Source organism: Lepidochelys kempii, chromosome 14 (assembly GCF_965140285.1).
Source record: "Lepidochelys kempii isolate rLepKem1 chromosome 14, rLepKem1.hap1, whole genome shotgun sequence".
Lineage (NCBI taxonomy): Eukaryota > Metazoa > Chordata > Testudines > Cheloniidae > Lepidochelys > Lepidochelys kempii.
The window spans coordinates 6,222,920-6,239,071 of NC_136393.1; the positions used below are offsets into that span (position 1 = coordinate 6,222,920).

The following is a 16,152-nucleotide window of genomic DNA, read 5'->3' on the forward strand; positions in this document are numbered from 1 at the left end:
AATCTAATTCATGCAACTGATGGTTACCCTGTGACTGTATTTCTATCTTTACTAAAAATAAAAGGGAGTGAGCAGAGTAAACCAATTTAAGATATTGCACCCTCTCTACTAATATAATGAAAAACTTTTTGCAAGTTTGAACCTGGTTACTGGAGATGCAACCCACATTATGGGTTCTGAATTTCTGGCTTTGCTTATCTCATCTTAGATAGAAATCTTATTTCTTTAATTGTCATGTCTGGCACCTGGACACCATACTTTGGTGATGGGCACATAGAAAGAGACAGGAAGGACTTAGTTTACTTCACAAACTTTAATCCTAACATAATACTATTTTTATACTAGGTTTGTTCTTAAATATTTATGAAGGCCAGATCACTGCATTACTTGGTCATAGTGGAGCTGGAAAAACTACACTACTAAACATCCTGAGTGGACTTTCCCAGCCATCAGATGGTACGATGAAACACTTCTAAACTGAAAGGAAGAATGTGCTTGATTTCAAATGTGCTTGGGTGAAACAACAAAGGACTCATCAATCTTTCTTTGTTCATGTGTACAGGTTCTGCAACTATATACAAATACAAACTATCAGAAATAGAGGATCTGGAAGAAATTAGAGCATTATTTGGGGTTTGCCCACAATTCAACGTTCAGTTTGAAGTTTTAACAGTGAAAGAAAATCTGCGAGTTTTTGCTGAAATCAAAGGGATTCGGTCCATTGAGGTAGAGTATGAGGTAAGTCAGGGGTTCTCAAACTTAATTGTACCGCGACCCCTTTCTGACAACAAAAATTACCACACGATCCCAGGAGGGGGGACCGAAGCCTGAGCCCATCCAAGCCCTTGGCGACCCAGCCTTGGCGACCCCCTTAAAACAACCCACTTTGAGGTCCCGACCCACAGTTTGAAAGCTGCTGAGGTAAGTATATGTTCACTTGGGAAGAACTTCTACTTCACAGCATCCTGTCATTTTCTCATGCAAATTGTGTGGTATGAAATTTGTCTAAGACTAAGACCCTGAGTGTCAGTGGAGGTTCAGCTGTGTTTGTAAATTCAATTTACACTGACGGAGGAGTTAGCCCATTACGTATACAAATATCACGGGTGCATGTGTCCATGATAATAGGAGTACCTGCAGAACCCCATGTAGAGGAGACAATACTCGTTTGTTTGTTTGTTTGTTTTGTGTTCGCTTCTAGCGGCCCCATTCATGGACCCAGCCCCCATTGTGCTAGACGCTGTGCAAGACAGAACAAATGGCCGCTGCCCAGAGAGCTTGGGGCCAGATTTTTAAAGATATTTAGGCCCGACAGATGCAAATAGGTGCTTGGGTGCTTTTGAAAATCCCAGTAGGGCCTATTTGCTTCTTTAGGATCCCAAGTACCTTTAAAACTCTGCAGAAAGAACAGGAGGACTTGTGGCATCTTAGAGACTAACAAAGACTAAATTTATTTGAGCATAAGCTTTCGTGAGCTACAGCTCACTTCATCGGTACATCTGGTACATCTACACAGCAAAATATGCCCATGACAGCAGGTCTCAGAGCCCGGGTCAACTGTACAAATAGCAGTGTAGACACTGAGGCTCAGGATGGAGGTGGGCTCCAAGACCCTGACACCTCGTCAGGTTTCAGCTCCCATGCTCCAGGATGAGCCCAAATGCCTACACTTGTATTTTTAGCCCTGCAGCATGAGCCTCGTGAACCCAAGTAAGCTGACCCAGGCTCTGAGGCTTTCTGCCACAGGGTTTTTATTGCTTTGTAGATGTACCCTAAGAGTCTACATAACCCTTTTCGTTTTACCACACCAGGGAGACTTTCCTTGCTGCACTCCATTATAATGCCATGATAGTAGAGACTATTTCAATACCTTCACATCGCCATTCATTTTTCAATGACAGCTGAGGTACCACTCTAATTCTGAATGGGCATGTAGCTGTGAAATAGTCAGGCTTTAAATCTGAGAACTTGTGTTCTTGTATGACGTCTCAATCTGTGTAGTTTCTGCAGGGTGAGTAGAACTGGAGGTTTCAGGAGTGATCTAGTTGAATGTGACACCCGGACCTCAGAAGCGCAAACCTGGCTAGGCTGCTGTCAGATAAACACAGGCCTCTCCGCATGTAACGTTGGCTTATGTGCATGCTTAATAAAGATCTTACTACCATTCTTCTTGCTCTTGTTCTTGCTGCGTCACTGTTTTCTGACAAAAAAGCATCCAGCACAAACTGACAGACACACATGTTGTTGTGTAACCACTGTAGTTATGTGAAACGGTTACTTACAAGTTACTTACCCAAAAGCCTAAACATACCAGTCCTTGACATTTATTTCTCTGTCATTTTCCAGGTGCAAAAAGTTTTGAAACTGATGGATATTATCAACTTTCAGGACACCCAAGCTAATAAATTAAGTGGTGGACAAAAAAGAAAGTTGTCTCTTGGGATAACCTTGTTAGGAGATCCACAGGTAAAAAGGAGCAGTCATATGCACAACTGGTGTTTGTATCGTATATGCATTTAAACACAGTCTCTGATCCCACAAAGACTTACGCACATACTTATTTCTACACCCTGTGAGGATCCTAGCTCCTATTGACTTCAGTAAGACTCATAGTGCATAGTTAGATACATGAGTAAGTCTTTATGGGATAGAGACCAGACAAAGTACATTTTCATGCCATTAATTTATAAACATAATCTCAAACAATATGATCTGTCCAAGGAACAAGATTGGAAAATACCTAAATGATTCCAGAATAATGACTGAAATTCATTTAACAAACGAAAGATAGATTGAGACTACATCAATACCGTGTTTAGCGCAAACAAAAAGGATAATAAACAAACTAGGAAAACCAGTAAAAATACAGACATAGGGCTTGTGCCCATAGACACATCCAGGAAAGTTAAACTGAATTAACTAAAGGTCTGGATTTAAAGTGGATTAGTTAAACCATATTAAATCTCTGTGTGGACATTGTCATTCAAAATTAAAGTGGCCTTAATTCAGTTTAGTTTAATTCACTTCCAAAGTTAATTAAAGCCACTTTAATTCTGAATAACAATGACCACACAGGGATTTAGTGTGTTTTAACCAATCCACTTCAAATTCATAACTTTAGTTAATTCAAATTAATTTTCCTGGATGTCCCCATGGAGAAAAGCTTGTAGAGTTGCATTTTGATGTTAAAATTACCTGAAAAGAAAATTGAGGTTAAAACCACTCAAGTCTGTAAATATACCAAAAATTATTCATTGTAACTGGATCTGAATGCAGTATTGCCAACCCCAAGTGTTTGAAAATCTTGAATCAGGTCCCAAAAATCATGAGTTTCATGTAAAAATAATGATATTTTAAAAAATTGAGGGGTTCTGTTTATTTGCTTTCTGGTTTTTGAGCCAATAAGGTGCCCTCAGGTCATGTTTTCCATCATTTCCCTGCAACCAAGAGGGATGCAAACTTTGTTAAAACATGAGAGCTGAGCCTCCCATGCAATCATTTGACTCCAGCATCTGGAGCTTTAAGAGAAACATCAATTATCACGAGACTCGCACTAAAGTAATGAGAGTTGGCAACATTGTAAAGGTCTGATTTCATACCTGTTTGTAGGTTTTGCTATTAGATGAGCCAACTGCTGGATTGGATCCCCGTTCCAGACATTTTGTGTGGACCCTACTGAAAGAACGTAGAGCTGGTCGAGTGACTTTGTTCGCTACCCAATTCATGAATGAAGCTGATATCCTGGCTGGTGAGACCAGCTTATCTCATTAGATAATAAGATTTTATAAGTAGATGGAATAAGCGGAGTTTTCTTTTAGAATGGACCTTGCTCAGGCTAAATTCTTCGGTGAAAATTCCTGTTGACTTCAGCGGTACCAGGATTTCATCCTCATTGCCTTTAATAGAAGTTTTCACTCAATCAAGTCTGAAAGGTTGGCTTTTACAGGGGAAGAAAAACTCATTGAACTACAATGAAGCAATTCAGGACTTTGTGCTTCACTGTTAAGTTGAGTTTCACTAAATCCAAGTTCACTGTAAATTTGTTCTGCTTTAGAATACTAGGGTTACGAGGGGCCACATACAGTGTGAATTCATGTCCATCTCCTATTGACTATTTATCCTGGAGAAGGGTGTGTGTGTGTGTGTGTCTTTTTTTAAAATTAAAATATATCATTTTAATAGTCCTCTGGTCAGGAATGTGGAGGCTTTGCTGCAATACTGAAGCACCTTTCATGTCCTGCAAATGAATCATAGAATCATAGAATATCAGGGTTGGAAGGGACCTCAGGAGGTCATCTAGTCCAACCCTCTGCTCAAAGCAGGACCAATCCCCAATTAAATCATCCCAGCCAGGGCTTTGTCAAGCCTGACTTTAAAAACTTCTAAGGAAGGAGATTCTACCACCTCCCTAGGTAACGCATTCCAGTGTTTCACCACCCTCCTAGTGAAAAAGTTTTTCCTAATATCCAACCTAAACCTCCCCCACTGCAACTTGAGACCATTACTCCTTGTCCTGTCCTCTTCTACCACTGAGAATAGTCTAGAACCATCCTCTCTGGAACCACATCTCAGGTAGTTGAAAGCAGCTATCAAATAAGCAACTCTGTATCCAGTTTGCTGTCCTACCATTTTGACCAAATAATTTCCGTTTTTGTTTCCTGATATTAGCATCCTTCATTTCTCTTACTCTTGATCTGGGGGCAAAGATTATTTTAATTCCTTCACATCTCTATTAACATTACAATAACATCTGAGATACCATTCTAATTCTGAATGTACATGTGTCTGTGAAATAGTCTTACTGTGTCATCCTCACCCACAGCAGCCCCATTACCTAATCTCACCACAAGCTCATTGTATCCTTTCACTGCTTATGCTCTTTATAAGAGACAAGGTAGATGAGGTAATATCCTTCACTGGACCAACTTCTGCTGGCAGAAGGGACACGCTTTTGAGCTTCACAGAGCTCTTCCTCAGGTCTGGGGAAGGTAACCGGAGTGTCCAAGATAAATACAAGATGGGGCAGATTGTAAAACATAAGGGATTCACACATGTTGTAGGAGACAACTTAAAATGAAGCAGGCAATTAATACTTCTGCAGTCATAGGATAATGGAGGGTTAGTAGGCAGCAGGTGTGTTACAAATTGTTGTAATGGGGCCATAAAATTAGTGTATCTGTTAAGTCTGTGGTTTTCCGTGTCCAGCGTAGTCATGAATTGAAGTACCCAGGATCATTTTTTGAAGGTGTTATACAGGTTTCCTTTGAGGACAAGGCTTGGGAGGTCAGGCATGGAGGACTTGCTTTGTGAAAAGTGTTTTGATGGGGTGTTTTTGTCTTTTATCATTTTTCTATGAGATTTCATTTGAGAGCAGAGTAATTTCTGGGGCATTAAATGCACTGGATGAGTTACACCACATATTGTGAAAGGCATGTTCAGAACCCATGCATCTTGAAAGGTGTGTTGTGGGGGCTATCCATCATCGTAGCAGTGGACATATGTCTCCAGGTTTTGCGTCTGTTGCTCTGTCAGGGTCAGGTTGCTTTCTGAAGTCCTTTTATTGTCCTTTTTCTTTGTCTATTTCACCCTTGGCATTCTATCCTTTATCATATTGCTCCTACTCTTGCAACAGTTTCCCATGTGTCCACCATGCACCCCATCTGTCTTAATTCCTCTTTAAAAACCCACTTCTGCTAATAATCCTTCCTAAATTATCTTCACCTCTAACCTCTGAATGCCCATTCTTTCTTGAATTATCACTCCATGTCTTGTAACCAATGTTCTGTGATCTGCTTATTAGATGCTGAACTTTAGATTCTTAATTGTGTTAATGACTCAAGAAGAACTAATTCCAGAAAGTGAGGTCCATTAATACATTATTTTGTTTTTCTCTTTCCTTAGACCGGAAAGCTTTTATTTCACATGGGAGAATAAAGTGTGTTGGATCTTCTCGGTTTTTGAAGAAAAAATGGGGGATTGGGTATCACTTAAGGTATTTTATTTTATTTTATGTGAAAACATTCCTGATAGTGCTAAATTTGCATCACCGTAGCAGAAGAAATGTTATATCATTCCTACCAAGCAACATCTCTGGGAGTTTAGAGATAAATGCTTTCTAATATAGCTTAACTGGAATGAATATAAAAACTTCAAAATGTATTGAGGACACTGTGTCAAAATATTCCCTCAACCTGGCACATGCAATATCTATGGTTCCAGTTATGAAAAATACATATATTTTTGCTGTTAATTTTATTTGTAAGGCACTATGATCTGAGATCACCTTTCATTTGATGTAACGCCTTGGGTATTCAGACTCCACTTGCAGCCAATTAATTTTTTTTCTCATTATTGTGCCGAATTCCTAGAATCCTTGTAATGAAATGTTCCATTAAGCAGATGTGATTCACTTCCCCAGGTAAAAGAGCTGTTGGCTCAGAGGGCACTCCCCATCCTAAAAGCCATCTTTCTTTTCAGCCTGATCCTCAAATTCTGGGCATCTCTTATAAGATGCTGAGTATCCTCAGCTCCTTTCAATAGGCATTGAGGTTCCTAAGCACCTTGCAGGACTGGGCCCTTTGTAAAACTCTTTTTGCCAAACTCTTCCTGTAGATATTGTCAAATCAGTTGGTTATTCCTAACCACTTGTTTTATTACATATAGCAACCTCATGTGTTTGCTAAACACAAGGAGTTGGTAACAAATCGTTCAATCCTTACTTAGACAAAATTTCCACTGAAGTTTTGTCTAAATAGGATCTGCTGCAGGGATTGGATGTTATTCTGGATTTGACTCTCTTGGTATCTGACATCATAATGATACATACATTGTTCTTGTGGAAATGTAAGCCTTTGCCTTCTTAATATGAACAGGATGCATGTCAGTGGGGTTTGTGACTCTGAGAGCATATCATCCCTGGTCAGACAGTACATCCCTGACGCCACATTCACAGGACAGAATGGAAATGAACTGAGTTATACGCTGCCCTTAGAAAATGTGGATAAATTTCCAGGTAATGATGTGTTTACATAATCCAGAATCCACCATGCATAGAACAATTTCTCTTTTTTTTAATTAATGTTGAGAGATATTGTATCTGACTCCTGAATTCCATCAGGAAGGCAACCTACTGATGAGGAACTTTTGCATGAGGAATTTTTTCCAAGATTTTAGTCTCCGTATGTATTTAAGATCAAAATATGTGTTTTTTCTTCCATTCATGACGAAGTACATAAAAATTGAACTTGACACAAATATTTATTTTTTTCTGTTAAATGCAGGGTAATGATGAAGGAAACTGAAAGGAATCCTCGTAGGTGCTGGAACTAGGGGTGTTGGGGGTACTGCCACACACCCTGGCTTGAAGTGGATTCCATTATACACAGGGTTTACAATTTGGTTCAATGGCTCTTAGTAGCCCCATTATACAAATCGTTCCAGCACCCCTAGGAATCAGATTTTAGTTTCAGTTTAGTTATTTAAATTTCGACATTTCTTTGAGTCTGCAAAGGGCCAGAGTTTGGAGTACATGCTCCCTCATAAGAATTCTACTAATTTTGTGTTTCCAACTGGGCTGGAAATACTGTAAGCGCAGTCTGTCTTACCGCATTTTGGCATTTACAGATCCAGCCCTAGCCAGAGCCTGAAAATGCACAAAAGGTTGAAATTTGAAAAATAATGGTAGGTAGGTACTGTGACAAAGCTCTGTCCTTGCCTTCGTGGGTCCCACGTTTCCTGGCGGATTTCGCTAGCCTCAGAGGCTCGCTGTGATCCTCCACATAACCCTTCTTTCTCTAGAGACAAGGGTCACAGTCTACTGAGCCATTTTCATCATAAGCCAGCAAGGGTGGTGAGGAGAAGTTATCCTTCCTTGCACAGTCTCTGTTGTCTCCCTGTCTTAGTGATTAATCAGGGGGCAAAGGTGGCGGGGGGGGAGCCCAGGCCCACCCTCTACTCCAGGCTCCAGCCCAGGGACCCTAATAGTATCAGCTATGGTAGCTGACCTTTTAGAAACATGACATGTACAATTCCCTGGGCTACTTCCGCCACAGCAGCCCTCACTTCCTCAAGTTCCACTTCACTCTTACCTCAGGGCCTCCTTCCATGTGCCTGATATGGTGTGTACTACTCAGCCTCTCCAACAGTGCAACTTCCTCCCACAGCTCCTGACATGCACACCCACCTGACTGACTGGGAGGCTTTTAACTAGTTTCAGCCAGCCCCTGATTGGCTCCAGGTGTCCCAATCAACCGAGCATTCTCCCCACCTTCTGGAAAGTTCTTAATTGGCCCCAGGTGTCTTAATTGACCTGGAGCAGCTTCCATTTCACTTAACCTGGTACCAGGGATTTGTTTAGCCTGGAGCTAATATATCAATCTCCCACTACTTTTCTATAGCCATCTGGCCTTGCCCCGTCACAGTACGTTAAACAAACGAATGAGATGAACACAAGAAAATAATGAAATGAAACTGGTCACTGGGAAAGGCAGTGGTCCCAGTGAATCAGCTGTCTAAACCTTGCTGGGTTGTTTGTTAAGGCATCATAGCAGCTAAGAGTTCTAAAGACACATTTGAAAGAGGACACTGAGTTGCCTTTGCAGATCATTACCAGGAACTCGTTCCATGCATAAGAGGTAGCATGGGAGAATGTGTAAAGGTGTTTGAAAATTTTAAAAGTGGACAATCAAAATTGGCACCTGGTATTTTTTTGACTCTTGAGCGTATGTATTCCAGTAAAACTTCAATTCAATCTTTAAATACTCAGCAGAATATTATCAAACACAAAGACTGATTAAAAATAGAGACCTGGAGATTTCTGTAAACCCATAGTTCTAATGGTTACCCTAGGATTAGAAGACAGGGTTAAATTCTGCTTTCAGGTACAGAAGTGTGTTCGGAATTACATTGAATTTACATTTCTATACCTGAGAGCGCAATTTTAGCCCAGATAAATTTTAATTTTCTTATGCCTTCAAGGTACATGTATCATTCTGTTGTGCAGATCTGTTCTGTGGCCTAGACAGCCACTCTGACCAAGGGATTATTAATTATGGCGTTAGCATGACAACCCTCGAAGATGTCTTCCTGAAGCTGGAGAGTGAAGCAGCACTTGATCAAGAAGGTAAAATACTGAGTCCAAACATGCAGTTTTCAGCCAGGGAAAATTATTTTTAAATTAATCATATGCTCTTTTTCTGCTAAATGTGAATCCTTACCTTTTTGGGCATCCTCAAAGATAGAAATGACTAGCAAAATTGCTTTGAATAGTTAACTATATTTTTAAACATGGCTAAAAAACAACTGGAAATCCAAACATATAGAACACAGAAAGAGGACTTTTTTTTTACTCCTGACTTGCTATCAAATATTAAATGGATGACAAGGTAAGTGCTTAGGTTTCAGAATAGCAGCCATGTTAGTCTGTATCCGCAAAATGAAAAGGAGTCCTTGTGGCACCTTAGAGACTAACAATAAACTAATACATTTGTTAGTCTCTAAGGTGCCACAAGTACTTCTTTTCTTTTTGTAAGTGCTTTTGTAATTATTTCATAAGATACAACAACAAAGAGGCAGGCATTCTTTTAGAAAAGTCTGTAGCATAGGCTTCATTCTGCAACTTATTTTGCAAAGTTCTCCTGAATTGTCCAGGGAAGAATGTGTACCAGTGCTCCAATTTTTAGATTGGATTGGATTTCTTAAAATCCATACCTTAAAAACAGAGACAAAGCAGGTTGCTCCCTAAGACAGAGATGCAGAACTCAACCCACTTTGTTCTTGTCAGGCTCTTTGCAGACTCCCTGCTGAGAAGCCAGATGCCGCACTTCCCTGCAGAGCCCCCTTAGCCTGCAAGCAGGACCAGGAAATCCTTAGAACTTGAAGTGGTAGCTTGTGATTCTAACACAGTTTCCAATATACCACAGTTTTTCTATTTTTTTAAAGTGATCTCTGCAAAAACCACGAGGAGTCCTTGCGGTCCCTTAGAGACTAACCCATTTATTTGGGCATAAGCTTTCATGGGCTAAAGCCCACTTACGGCTACCACTCTGAAACCTGCTAAAGATCCAACGAAGTGGGTATTCACCCACAAAAGCTTATGTTCCAATACGTCTGTTAGTCTATAAGGTGCCACAGGACTCTTTCCTGCTGAAGATTAAATCCCAAACTTTGGATTTTGTTTCAGTTCATAGAACTAAGGACTGTATCAAACATTGATTTTTTTTTTAAATTTCAGAAAATGTATTTATTGTTTCAGTCTTTCACTTAAGAATAGTTTATTGTTCTTATACTTTAACTGTGTCTAATAAAATTGGTGATGGGCTTAAAACTTTATGCACTTAGAGCCTGATCCTGCTCCCTGTGAAGTCAGTGGTGCAGAATCAGGCATGTGCTAACCAAAGCACAGTGTCTACTTGTTCTTAGTGACTCTGAGCCTCAAATACAACCGGTTACGTACACTTTGTGTCTGAGTATTATAAATGTCTCTAGTCTTCTATTTGTTTATTTTTAATTAATACAGTGAATCCAGGTGCTATTCCACAGAATGCTCCTAACTCCTAAGAATTCTATTTTATGAAAACACAGGTTTCCATGAATGATGAACATTTCCTTTTGGAGGGTTCTCCGTGGTGGCTTAGGGGTCTATTTATACCTGCAACATGAAAAACATTTAAAGATTTAAACATGAAAAATTCTACTTAACACTTTAACCTTCAGATGTCCTTTACTAAAGTGTATAATTATGGAAAAGAAGCCTTATGAGTGGAAAACTGGAAGAGATCTCTGGATACAGAACTGCGGATGAGAGATGGATTTTCTGTACATCCCTTCAAGGTCCTAGAGTGTTTTCTATTACTTAATACTCCCCAAAGAGCCCATCTTAACTTAGGAAGTGAGCTGTAGCTCACGAAAGCTTATGCTCTAATAAATTGGTTAGTCTCTAAGGTGCCACAAGTCCTCCTTTTCTTTTTGCGAATACAGACTAACACGGCTGTTACTCTGAAACCCATCTTAACTGAGATATCTTTCCTTGTAGCAAACTAGAAGATAGTTATGTTCAGCCTGCCATGTAGTACTGGTCAGTAGTTGATAATTTTGTGTATTCTTGTCCCTGCCAGTGTTTCTGTTTTTATTATATGTAAAAAAACATTGTCAAGGAGTTATGCTGAGCTATGTACTTTAAAAACTCTTTGTAGATTATGGTGTTTTCAGTGAGGAGCAGGCAGAAGAGGAAAGAGATGCCTTCTCTGCTGATGAAATGGAACAAGGTCTCCTGTCACTCTCAGACATAGGAAAGGCGACTGTAAGTGGCACAGCCCTCTGGAGACAGCAAGTCTGTGCCATGGCAAGAGTTCGCTTTTTAAAGCTAAAGCATGAAGATAAAACCCTTAGGTCCATGTAAGTGCCAGTGTTTCTGACTTGTTTAGGTGAAATCAGTCTGTGGGAGGATGTTCATAGCACAGCAATCTGCAGAGTGGGCTAGGATGGAACTTCAGGGATCCACTTCCCTCTCACCTTGAATGTTCCTGGACCATTGGAAATAATTCAATCACAACAGTGTTTGCTTGTAAATCACATATTTGCTCTAAATGATTGGTGACATAGAAAGCTGATCATCCCAGTGTTCTGGAGAAATGCCTACCTTGCCAATTCCAGCTACACAAAAGCTTCCCTAACTACGCATCCCCATCCCATTATTAATTTATTACCGGGAGTTTCTTGCACTGAACGATGTACATAATTAAATTAGTCATATGATTATTGGCACTGGTTATAAATCCCATGTTCTTTCTTAAAAAAAATTTTTTTTTTAAATATCTTGATTTTTTGTGGGGGGTGGGAAAACTTCAAAACTAAAAATCAAAATTTTCATTTCATCTTGGTATTTTAAAAAAAGAAAATGTTAAAAAATGTTAAATTTTTGTGTTTTCTCCTTTCACATTTTTTCCTTTCCCCATATTGTCTATGAACGCAATAGAATGAATAATGTCTGTTTGTTCTTTCAACTTTTTATTGTTTCTCATTAATTCCCCTCTAATCGGTACATTTTCAAAACTTCTCCAACTCTGGAAAAACTCTGTAACTTTTCCAAAGTTTTAAGGAAGTTGTGAAAAGTTAGAATTGAAAAAAAGAAAAAGGAGAAAGGAAAAACCCTAGACATTCATTCTGTTGCATTCAATAGCAGAAATGGGGAAAAGGATAAGTAAAAGGAAAATACAAAAAATCCAAAATTTAGAATCTTTTTGACTTTCTAAAAGGAAACTAAATAAAATCTTTTAATTTAATTTTGTATAGAAATGTCCTGTCAAAGACCAAAAAAATTAAACAACATTTTTCTGTGAAGAAAAATTGTTTTGAATTAAACTCTTTTCCGGCAGAAAATCTTACTGTAAAAAAAATTTCAACCAGCTGCTTGGTTATTACGGTTAGAACTGGCTGGATCTCTTACCCTTCTCGTCCCCCACCGACCCAGGAAGTTGGAGGAGCACCTTCCATCTGGTGCCTTCTGAGGCGGGGATGGGCCAGTGGGGACCTGTGTTTGAGCAGGGGTCACCAGAATCCCAGCTTTCTTCCCTACATCCCCTGTAGAGGCCGTCTGCTTCTGAGGCTCCCACTGCTGCGTATGCTGCTGCTGCTTTGGCAGTGGTGTCAGCCCGGCATTAGACAAGAATGTTCATGTTCAGTTGTTGTTTTTTGCATACTACCATAATTTCCCTGAGGAACACAAGCAATAGAAGGGAAATGGTGATTTATGAAAGTTTATATCTCTGCCAAACCTGAATGGAATTTCATGGGTCAAAGAAAAGGCACCTCTCGAACCCTGGAGCTTTCTTCCTGCTGAATTTTAAAGGCCTGACTTACACAATGGGGGTGTTACACATTCTCAAAATAAAGTGGCAAGAATCTTTTTTTCTCAATACAATTGAAATATATGGGTTGCTACTAGCTCCCCCTACAATAATGCAACTTGCAAAATGTCTTCTCTCCAAACTCATTTGTGATCTGTTCTTCTATCTAGATTACTGCTGTGTGGACTTTTTATGCTACCGTTAGCTATCCAATTTATCATAATTCACTTATGGAAACAATTCAATTCTTGGGAGCTGTCCTCTGGTCTGTATTTTTTTCCTCCTGGAAAACAATCTCACAAGGAAGTCACAAGCCTTCTAGTCTTCAATGAAACAGGTGAGGGGGGAAAAACAGAACAGCAAGGTTGGTCTTTTTCTACACCACTGCTGATGGCCTTGCAAGGAAATTTGACGGGGGAGGAGGGGGGCGGGAATATTGGCAGAGCAGATGTCATAGAGGGCAATACAGGGCTCAACAAGGAGAGCAACCCAAGAAGCAGAGAAGGACAGGGTGATCTGGAGGTGGTGGCAAAAAGCTTATGTTTGATGTGAGGCTGAATGACAAGCCAGAGAAAGGATCTGAGGAGAAGAATGACATTGTCAGATCACCTGGAAGGCAAATAACTTTTGTGGTTTCGTTTTGTATTGAACGAATGAGGGCAACGTGTGTTTCGGCCACCTGAGAGAAGGATGCTGCAGTATGCTGTGTATTTATACCTGCCTACTGTATTTTCCACTCCATGCATCTGATGAAGTGGGTTTTAGCCCATGAAAGTTTATGCTCAAAAAGATTTGTTAGTCTCTAAGGTGCCACGAGGACTCCTTGTTCTTCTTGCTTAAGTTGTGAGGAGAAGGAGCCATGGAGCACAGAAAGTTTGAGAAGGAAGGGGTTGTGAACACTGTGGTAATGAAAGCAAGGAAGTGGGAAGGAATGGAATAAATAAAGCAGATGGACGTGAGATAGGAGACTGCGTTCAGTGATGGGAGAGGTGGTGTTAGAGAGAGAGACACAGACAAGGTAGCAAAGAAGAAGAATCATAGGCATGATAGCAAGAGAGCAGAAATTAATAGTAGTAAAACAGCTGAAATACAGAAGAATTAGGGCAGTAAACTAATTAAACATGCTGAGAATCAGCAGAGTAGTGAGTCAATTCATAATGCAAAAATTTGGAAGCAGCAAATTAACTAACTGTGGAGAAAATGCAATTGATTATTACACAAATGGTGTATGAATTCTATAGAATTTACTTTATTATAATTTCTCTGGTCCTGTTTGGCAGGTGGGGACTTTTTACCAAAGACCCGAGGAGAACTTTTATTGTTTAAAAAACAAAACAAAAAACAACAACTTCAAAGATTGCGATTTCTCTGCTGTTGCTTCATACTAGGTTCAAGTATTCAGGACTTCATCCATGCCCTGGAGACTCAGAACATAATGCTGGAAATAGCAACAGGGAAAAATATCACAGAGAAGCTAATACATAATGGGGCTATACAAGTATCCTGTGAGCACCAGGTAGTGTGTGTCTCCTTTTTTCTTTAATAATTAACCAAGATGCCAATGTGGGTTCTGTGGAACTTGTCTGAATGAAGCTCCTGATGGATAAGCGCCAACGACATGAAGATCAAACATAAGCCAAAGTGAAATTCACAAAATTGTAAAATAAACAAACACATCAAAATTTAATTCAAATATGGCCAGATTGTAGCCCACCTGCATCCAGGAGAAAAGGGGCTTGGGGTTCCATGGAATCACTTCCAGTATATGGGGGTGTCAGGCTTTTCAAAGCTGTTTTGTCCCCTTTCTTGAATTTGCACTTGGACAGGGCAGAGCTACACAGGTGCACTGGGAAGTATACACTGCACCAGGGACAGGCAGATCACAGCACACGCCCTCCGCAAAGTAGTGGGGAGATCAGAAAGAAGACTGTGGTCCTAGTATTCACAATCCCTCTTCAGGGCAGCTCCAGGGTCGGGTCAGCAACACACTGCTCCTTACACTGGGCAAATCACAGACTGATGATCTAGACCATCTCATATTAAATAATAAGCAATAATCTTATGTGGGTAAGCAAATGGGCTTATATTTAGCCAGGAAAGGCCTGATTTTGAGCTGGGTCAGGTCACACGCTTCATTTTTGTGGTTGCAGTTTTACGCTCTCAGTGAATTGTGGATGCATTTTATTGAGCTGCAAAACCAGGAGCTGTCTCTGGAACTTGCCCTAAAAATGGAACAGCATTTTACTGTAAATGCAAAACAATCTGATGCTATATGACTGTGACAGATATTGCAAATGCATGCAATATCTTTTGTGAAATGTGGCTTTAACTTTATAAATATTGTCTGTATCTTTCACCCCGTCCTTGGAAGCATGAAAACTTCAGAGGCTGTTGTATTGAGATGAGCCATATGATAAGGACAGGAGAATATTTAGAGGCCTTTGTGTCAAGGCATGCTAGATGTATTTGTGCATTCCTGGCTCGCTGGGCACAATTTCCTGGAGGATCAGGAATCACTCAGGCTGTGTCTACACAGGGATAAAAAAAGTCAGCTGACTCAGGCTTGCAGGACCTGGGCTCCGGGGCTTTAAAATTGCTGTGTAGATATTCAGGCTCTGGGGCCCTATGAGAGTGGAGGATCCCAGAGTTCAGGCTCCAGCCCAAGCCCAAATGTCTACACAGAGAATTTTAGCCCCTCAGCCCAAGTCAGCTGACACAGGCCAGCCATGGTCATGCCCGGGGTCTTTCATCCCTCTGTAGATGTACTCTAAGAGGTGATTCGTGAAAAATACCAACACTGGTTATGCAGATACCCAGCCTTAGTAGCCCTCTCAGGGAAAGGGGCAGTGACAGTTGTTACCTGATTTAAGAGACCCAGGAAACACAGAGGCTCGGGGCATAAAGGGCCACCCTGAACTGACAAAGAGGACAACAAATTGACCTTTTGTCCAGTGGAGATGCTAAACCCTGTGCGAGGATTGGAAGGACTAGAATCTGCCAAGGTCTTCATGGGAGTCAGATGCAGATTTACAGTAAAACACAGGGTGCCCTGGCATGGAGCCCCCCAACTGTGGTGGCAGAAGCTTGGTCCTGCCGGCTCTTGGGGCTCCTGCTGCAGGCTCCGCCCCCACCATCAGCCAAGCTTCCCCTCCCCACCTCCTCCCCCAAGCGTGCCATGTTCCTGCCCCTCCCCCTCCCCCTCCCTCCCAGCGCTTTCCCCGCCACCAAACAGCTGTTTGCCGGCGCTCAAGTCGCTCTGGGAGGGAGGGGGAGGAGCAGGGCCGCAGCGCGCTCAGGGGAGGAGGTG

The 16,152-nt window shown here is 40.8% G+C and overlaps 1 protein-coding gene across 8 annotated transcripts in view; it reads left to right on the plus strand.

Moving 5' to 3' along the window:
* LOC140897656 (ABC-type organic anion transporter ABCA8) overlaps positions 1-16,152 on the plus strand; it is a 53,989-nt gene that overhangs the window by 15,629 nt on the left and 22,208 nt on the right. For 7 of the 8 annotated variants that reach the window (XM_073310544.2, XM_073310545.2, XM_073310546.2 and 4 more), the window contains exons 10-19: positions 346-456; positions 563-738; positions 2,347-2,466; positions 3,610-3,748; positions 5,902-5,992; positions 6,873-7,012; positions 9,002-9,121; positions 11,193-11,394; positions 13,016-13,182; positions 14,126-14,361. In XM_073310544.2, coding sequence (XP_073166645.1) covers positions 346-456; positions 563-738; positions 2,347-2,466; positions 3,610-3,748; positions 5,902-5,992; positions 6,873-7,012; positions 9,002-9,121; positions 11,193-11,394; positions 13,016-13,182; positions 14,126-14,361 — 1,502 coding nt within the window. The remainder of the gene's footprint in view (positions 1-345; positions 457-562; positions 739-2,346; positions 2,467-3,609; positions 3,749-5,901; positions 5,993-6,872; positions 7,013-9,001; positions 9,122-11,192; positions 11,395-13,015; positions 13,183-14,125; positions 14,362-16,152) is intronic. The other variant, XM_073310548.2, reaches the window with a different exon arrangement.